The sequence below is a fragment of the Corvus kubaryi genome, unplaced genomic scaffold (assembly GCF_017639235.1).
Source record: "Corvus kubaryi isolate FWS band 111438036 unplaced genomic scaffold, C.kubaryi_AGA036_p1.0 37262, whole genome shotgun sequence".
NCBI classification, from domain to species: domain Eukaryota; kingdom Metazoa; phylum Chordata; class Aves; order Passeriformes; family Corvidae; genus Corvus; species Corvus kubaryi.
Window position 1 is genome coordinate 788034 of NW_024581078.1, and position 7765 is coordinate 795798.

The following is a 7765-nucleotide window of genomic DNA, read 5'->3' on the forward strand; positions in this document are numbered from 1 at the left end:
CCCGGAGCCACTTGGCCATGGCGGGGAGCGGCACCGGGACCGCCGGGACCCAGCGGCTCCGGGACCCGCCGGGACCCCCCCGCCGCCGCCGCCGCCGCCGCCGCCGCCGGAGCCGCTTTGTGTCGCCGCCGCGCGCGGCGCGGACCGGAGCCCCCGAAACCCCCCCGCGCCCGCCTCGCCGGGGGGCACCGGCACGGGGGGGGCGAGGCCACCGAGGGGACACCGGCACGGACAGCGAGGGTGACACGGCGAGACCCCGAGAGGAGCCCCGGGAGGGGACGGCTCATCCCCCCCGAGTGGCGGGGGGCACCGGGACCCCCAAGTGATACCGCTGCGGCCCCTCCCGTGTGACAGGGGGACAAGAGGGGTCACCGGGACCCTGAGACCCCGGCGATGGGACCCCCCCACAGGCTCCTCGGGGCTGCCCCTGGGGGCTGGAGGGGTGCAGGGGTTTGGGGGAACAAGGAGCCCCCCCAGCTCTGCCACCCACCCCCGGGGAGCTCGTTCTGGGGGGCACAGGGGGCTCTGTTCCTCCTGTGCCCGGGGTTTGGGGGTGCTCAGACACCACACTGGGGGCAGGACGTTGGGAGCCCCCCCAGCCCTGCCCCGAGTCCCCTCCTGGTATTGTCTGTCCCCAGAACAAAGGTCCCTCTCTGGGGTCCCTCTCTGGGGTCCCACCTGGTGCCAGGAGGTGGTGGCAGCTGGGGGTGGGAGGACACATCTGAAGGACACGGCCAGAGACCCCCCCTGAGACCCCCCCTCACACCCCCCCAAGCCCCAGGCGAGCCCAGTGTCCAGCATTAATATTTGAAGAGGTTAATTAAGGCATGTGTATGGAATGCTAATTGGGGTGGGGGGGCTGCCCTTCTGCCCAGCTCTCCCTGATGCCCCACAGCCCCCCACAGCCCCCCCCACCAGCCCCTCTGTGAGGGGGTTAATTAGCCAGAGGCTGCCCAGCAATTAGAGGTGGGTGACTTGATGAGGGGGGAGTTCACGGCCATGGGTGAGGAGAGCCCTGGTTGGGGTGGGTGGGCACCTGGGGGGGGTCGCTGTCATCGGGGTGGGGGTCCCTGGGGCAGAACCCGGCAGTGCCCACGCACAAATCACTCTGGAAGAGGAGGAAGCAACTGGCTCTGCCAGATCCAATTTATTCCGGAGCTGTGGCTGCTGGAGCCCAGCAGGCTCGGAACGGCGGGGAGGGGTTTGTCCCCGAGCTCCTGGGGACATCTGGGGGGGCTGGTGGTGGCAGGACAGCCCTGTCCCCGCACTGAGGGGCTGGATGAGCCCCCCCAGGTCTGAGACTCCCTGGGACACAAAGAGCTGCTGGTGAAGCGAAGGAGGGGGCTGAGTGCCCACCTTGCCCTGCATCCCGGCGGGAAGGACGGCTCCAAGGTCCCCTTCCTGCTGGGGGAGGGTCAGGGCACCCCAAACCCAACCTGGGGATGATCACTGGGGGGGTGAGGGCAGTGGCACCCCCAGAATGGACACAGCAGCGTCCTGTCCAGCCCCGGCACTTCCAAACCCATCCTGGGAGCAGGGCTGGGACACACCGGGCTGGGGCCTGGCACTGGGCACAGCCAGCCCTGGGCACGGCCACGGGACTCCTGCTGCGGGAAAACACCTTCCCTGTGCTGCTGGAGCAGGGCAGGACATGGGACCAGCAGTGGCCTGGATCCCCCGGGCCTGGCTGAGCTTCCAGCTCCACGGGGGGCTCCAGGAGCAGCAGGGAGCCGCTGGCTCCTCAGTCGCTGGCGCTGTCCTCGCTGTCCGAGTAGGCTCCCAACAAACCCAGGGAGGACGTGGCTGCTGCTGCTGCTGGAAGCGAGCCTGGAGGAGGAGGGAGAGAGAGCATCTGGTCAGGTCCAGCTCCCCAGGGCACATTCCAGCCAGGAATCACCAGCCTGGCTGGCTGCTCACAGCTGGAGAGACTCGGAGCGGAGCCTCATCCCTGGATGGATCCTGAGCTCAGGGAGGATAAATCAGGGGAACAAGGAGCTCCTGCACCCCTGGGCTGGAGCCTCCCTCTTCCACCCTGCAGGAAGCACCAAGGCTGGCCCAAGGTCTGGGACCCCCCCTTCTCCCTCCATGGCCCCCTGGGAGATTCCAGACACTGGAAAGGGAGAGAGGAGCCAGCTCTGGGCTCCCACCACACCAGCTCCAGTGCAGAGACCCCCAATCCTTGGGACAGGAGCTGCTCCAGCATGATCTGGCTGGACAGACCCTGCTGGCAGCCAGGGGCAGGTGGCTGGGGAAGCACAGGGAAAAGGGGACAGCTCCAAGAGCTGCCCCTTCCCAGGGATCCCCCGAGGGCAGGGGGACTCACTAAGCCAAAGGCTGTGGATCAACCAGCCCAGAACAAATCAATGCCCCATCTCCTTCCCCAAATCCATGGATCCCCTGGCTTGCTGGGCAGCTCACGGAGGTGCTGGAAAGCTTTCCAGCTTGTTTTGTATTCCTTAAATCTTCCCAGCTCTGGCAGCTTGTCAGGATTTATCACCAGGCCCCAAAGCGATTCCCCTGCTGCTCCATCCCTATCTCGCTGTTGTGACGTTCCCAGGGCCGTATCTGCTGTTTGGAAGCTCCTGGCCCTGCCAATCTGTCCCCAAGGCCGTGGCTTAGAGCCAGGAGCCAGGCAGGAGCCTCAACCTTCACCAGGAAGCTCCTGGAAATGGGGACAACCCCCTTTTCTGACACCACCCCCACCCCAGGCTCTGAGCTCAGAACCAAATCCCACTTGGGAGCTGCCAGAGCCCTCCCCAGGGCCCAGCCCGAGCAGGTACCGGTGTTGGCCGTGGTGCCTCGGTTTTCCATCCCATTATCCAGGGCAGGATCTGGCTTCTGCTTCCTGAGGGCCACCAGCCCGGCCAGCTGGGCCTTGGTGCTGAGCTTGCCCACGCTCCGCTCCCAGCTCTCCGTCCTCGGCTTCTTGCTCTGGGGCTGGGGGTCCTGCAGGGCACAGCTGGGGTCAGGGGGCTCCCGCTTGGAGGGGACGTGGGGGGGATTGGGGATAAAACCAGCAGAGACTCAAGGAGAGGGGTCCAAGGGGGAATTTGCCCCTGCAGTGATGGCACAGGCTAGACAAACAGGGATGGGGATCTGCAAAGCTGCCCCTGGAGATCCACGTCCCACTGCCTGAGACCTAAACCCAGCCTCGGGACGGCCTTGGGATGCTGAGGAGGCAGAGAAAAGAATCCCAGGATGGTTTGGCTTGGAAGGACCTTGAAGTCCATTCAGTCCCACCTTTCACTACCTCAGGTTGCTCCGAGCCCCATCCAACCTGGCCTTGGACACTTCCAGCCACAGCTTCTCTGGGCAACTCTTCCAGGGCCTCCCCACCTTCCCAGGGAAGAATTTCCCCTTGACATCCAATCCACCCCTCCCCAGGCTCAGTTCCAGACCATTCCCCTATGTCCCATCCCTCCCTGCCTGGATAAAAGTCACTTTCTCTGTTTTATCAGCTCCTTTCAAGGCCACCAAGCAGCCCCAGGGCTGCACCAGCCCCGCCAGCCCCGGGTGCCTGCAGGTGGTCCAGCCACGGCATCCGAGTGAATCCGAGTGGCCCGGGCACAGGGATTAGTGCCGGGCCAGGGGACACGGCTGGGATTAACCCCGGCAGCTTTGATCCAGCCCAGCGGACACGGGGCCCTGGGCCAGGGATCGACAGCGGCAGCAGGGCAGGGCTGTTTGTTGGGATAATCCCTCCCTCTGGGCCGGGCCCTGGGAGCTCTTTTGTTCTGCCTGAACCCAAAGCACGGCCCAGGGAGAGGCTGGCCCGGAGCACTGAAATCCCGCCTGGAGCAGCAGCAGGGCCCAGCAGAACTCCTTCTTCCTGAGCTGGAAGGGAAGGGACGGGAGGATGGGGCAGCTCCATCCCTGCCTTTGTCACCAGGCACAGCCTGAAATCCCCAAGTGATCCCTGGCTCCTCTCAGCCCAGTGCACCCGGACGCGGCCTTTGGGAGCTGCTCAGGCGTGACAGAGCCCGGTGCCGCTCAGAGCAGGGACACAACGGGCACACACAGCTCCAGGACAGAGGATTCGGGCTGGGGAAAGGCTGGGGAGGCTGTGCCTCACTCACCTCCTGCAGGATGTCCGTGGGTTTTGTCTGCGCCGCGGGATTCGGGCGGGATTTTGCCGGCTCCTCGTCCGAGTCGGAATCCACCAGGAGCCGGCGGTTCTGGGCCTGTTCCAGCATGGCCCTGTCGGGACAGAGGAGGGTTGGAGCTGGATCCACCCCACTGCCATGCCCTGCTTGCTCCAGGGGAGCTGGGGCCAGCAGCAGTGCCTCGGGATCCACCTTCCCAGGGGTTTGAAGGGATCAGGTTCAAGCCTGAGGGGTGAGAGCACCGGGATCTGCAGCTTCACCCCAGAGCAGAAATTGTGTCCATGTGAGGGCACTTCCCAGGGGGATGGGACCCCCCCAGCAGCCCAGATCCCACAGAATCCCTGGCTGGTTTGGGAAGGACCTTCCACTCCACCTCCCTGAACACTCTGCCACCACAAACTGGGATTTTCCCCATCCCACCCCGCAGCTCCTGGGAACTCAGCCCCCCTCTCTGCAGCACAGCCCAGGCCCAGCCGGGCTCATCCCACTCCCAGCCCTTGCAGCCCCCTCACTTCATCTCCTGTTCATCCTCTTCCTGCTCCTTGCGCCTCTGCTCCTCCTCCAGCTCCTTGTACTGCTTCAGCATGGCCTCGAAATCCACATTGGCCTGGCGCTGGTTGAGCTCCTTCAGCTCCTGCAGGTTCTCCAGGACCTCCATCTCCAGCTTGGAGTCCTTGGTTCGGTTCTCCAGGACCTGGGTGGGATGAGTTGGGATATTTGAGGCAGCAGAGACTCCAACACCTCCCCACGCTGGATGAAGCATGAAAGGATCCTCCTCATCCTCATTTTTGGGTAGGACAGGAAAGCCTGAATGGCTGGGCTGGGGAAGGTCAGGAAGAGTGGGAGAGGTTTTCCTCCAGTCCTTGTACCTTCATGGGATTGTTGAGCTCTTCCTCTTCCCTCTCCTTCTGCATCCTCTTCTCCTCCTCCTCCAAGAGCTTCTCCGCCTGGAAGTTGCGTGTGGCGCCGTGCTCCATGGTGTAATCCGTGTTCTCGGGGTCTGTCTGAGGGGGAACAACAGCAAAACCATTGCAGGTGGGAATCCTGCTCCAGCCAGCCCACAGCCACCTCCAGAGCCACACATTCTCTGATTCCAGGAACGAAACTGCCACGGGAAGGGATGATCCAGCAAAAACCCACCCACAGACTCAGCCTGTGCTGGGACAGGCGTGCCAGGGAATCATGGAATACCCTGAGCTGGAAGGGACCATCAGCTCCTGGCTCTGAATGGGACAATCCCACCCTGTCCCATTGTCCAAAGGCTCCTGGAGCTCTGGCAGCCTCGGGGCTGAGCCCATTCCCTGGGGAGCCTGGGCAGTGCCCAGCACCCTCTGGGGGAAGAACCTTTCCCTGAGATCCATCCCAAACCCCTGACACAGCTCTGGCTGCTCCCTGGGATCCATCCCAACCTCCCCAGGCAGGGAGAGCCTGGAATTCCCGGGCCAGGCTCACCTTGAAGGTGATCTCAGCCAGGCACCGCGTGCACTTGATGTAGAAGCGGAAGATGGGCAGCCCCAGGTACACCTCGTTCTGCACCGTCTCCTTGCGGGCGTTGAACTTCTTGCCCTTGTAGATGTACTCCCCACACGTCTTGCACCTGGGAAAGGGGAGGGAAACACCCAGGGCACGTCAAAGAGCAGGGAATGAACATCAGGAAGGGGCCGAGTGACTTCCAGCCTGGGTCAGATTGTTTTCGCCTTTGGAAATTTAGTGGCAAACAACCCCAAAATCAGGGAATCGTGGATTGGGTTGGGAGGGACCTGAAGGATCATCCAGTGCCATCCCCTGCCCCACCTCCCACTGTCCCAGGCTGCTCCAAGCCCCAATGTCCAGCCTGGCCTTGGGCACTGCCAGGGATCCAGGGGCAGCCCCAGCTGCTCTGGGCACCCTGTGCCAGGGCCTGCCCACCCTCCCAGGGAACAATTCCTGCCCAATCTCCCATCCAGCCCTGCCCTCTGGCACTGGGAAGCCATTCCCTGTGTCCTGTCCCTCCATCCCCTGTCACTGGTCCCTCTCCATCCTTCCTGTTGACTCCTTCAGGTCCTGGAAGGAAACCACCCCCAGCCCCAGCATCTCCTCCCTGTCCTGCACCCCTTCCCCTGCCCGTTGGCACCTGGAGCCACCAGCGGCAGCATCGGGAGCCCAGAACCATCCTAAGGGAACTCCTCCCTCCTCCAGCTGCCTCCAGGTGTTCCAGCCCACGCTGGACAGGGCTTGGAGCAGCCTGGGACAGTGGGAGGTGTCCCTGCCCACGGCACTGGATGGGCTTTAAGGCCCTTCCAGCCCAACCCAACCCATCCCATGAGCGATCCCGTGGTTCTACAGCTGCTCTCACCTCATGTTGAAGGGGGCCATGAGCCTCACCACGTACTGCCGGTCCTTCGGGAGCTTGAGCTTCGGGATCTTTGCCGGATCGAAGTCCGGGGGGTAATATTTCTATGGAGAGAGAGTGGATATGGGAATGCCGGAGCACCGGGAACCTTCTCCGTCCCCACAGCTCCCTGACAGGAGGCTGCAGCCGGGGGGGCTCGGGCTGTACTCCCACGGAACAGTGACAGGATGAGAGGAAACGGCCTCAGGGGAGGTTTAAATTGGATAGTGGGAAAATTCCTTCATGGAAAGGGTTGTTAAACGCGGGAATGAGCTGCCCAGGGAGGTTTGGAGTGCCCATCCCCGGAGGTGTCCAAGGAAGGCCTGGAGCTGGCACTCAGTGCTCTGGGCTGGGGACAAGGTGGGGATCAGGCACAACTTGGACTCGATCTCGGAGGTCTTTTCCAACCTCAACGGCCCCGGGATTCTGAGTGACTCCCGAACCAACCGGGACCCCCTCCCAGCACCCTCGGGGCTCGGGGAACCCTCTCCTGGCCCAGCCCGGCTTGGGGAGCCCCGGCACGCTCCCCTTGGCGTAGATTCCCTCCTAACTCACGTTCAACACTTTTCGTTCCGACATCGCTGCGGCTGCTCCTGATCCCCGGTGCTGCCGGTGCCGCCTCCGCGCCGCTCACCGCTTCCGGGTGTAGCCCCGCCTCCCTCGCCGCTCATTGGTGCAGCAAGCCGCGGCCTCCCTGCGCCTCGTCTGTTATTGGCTGATCCAGCTGCCTGTCAACGGGATGCGCCCACGGTTGTTGTACAACCCAGCCAAGAGTCCGCCGGAGAGCCGCGGCCTCGCAAGAGGTTCCGCGCATTCTCGGGTCCCGGGGGCGGCTGTCCCCCGTCTCCGGCTGGGGCAGGGGAACTCCCGGGGCTGCGACCCGGGGCTGGGGAAACTCGGCTCTCTCACAGCAACACAGGGCCTGGGCCCCGGCCTCCTCTGATCTCCCATGACGCATATTCACCATGTGGATAACGGTTCCCAAACAGTCTGTTATGTACTTAAAACATCACTTTCGCCCTTAAAACCGAGGACTCCGAATCATTTCGAGTTTGCAGCTGATGGGTTTTTTTTGCTCACCCCACTGCGCATGAGCCGGCATCGCAGCCATGCTGTACGGCGCCTTGCCATTGCCGCCATTCCGTACAGCGCGCCTGCCGTGCGCACAGCCGCTGTTCCCTGTGCCAGCGCGGGCAGCCAGGAGCGGTGCCGCCAGCCCCGCCCGCACCGCGCGGCTCCGGGCCTGCGGAGGCCGAGATCCCCACACGCCAGCCCCGCCTGGCTCCGGGCG

The 7765-nt window shown here is 63.9% G+C and overlaps 1 protein-coding gene across 1 annotated transcript; it reads right to left on the reverse strand.

Moving 5' to 3' along the window:
• Positions 1 to 1114: 1114 nt before the first annotated feature.
• Positions 1115 to 7608, reverse strand: YJU2 (YJU2 splicing factor homolog). Its single transcript, XM_042024389.1, has 8 exons — positions 7030 to 7608; positions 6439 to 6539; positions 5556 to 5700; positions 4973 to 5107; positions 4616 to 4797; positions 4077 to 4197; positions 2781 to 2946; positions 1115 to 1827 (listed from the first exon to the last, which is right to left on the reverse strand). Exons 1-8 carry the CDS (start codon positions 7051 to 7053, stop codon positions 1742 to 1744), a joined length of 960 nt encoding a protein of 319 aa, XP_041880323.1. The 5' UTR covers positions 7054 to 7608; the 3' UTR covers positions 1115 to 1741.
• Between the last annotated feature and the right edge of the window lie 157 nt (positions 7609 to 7765).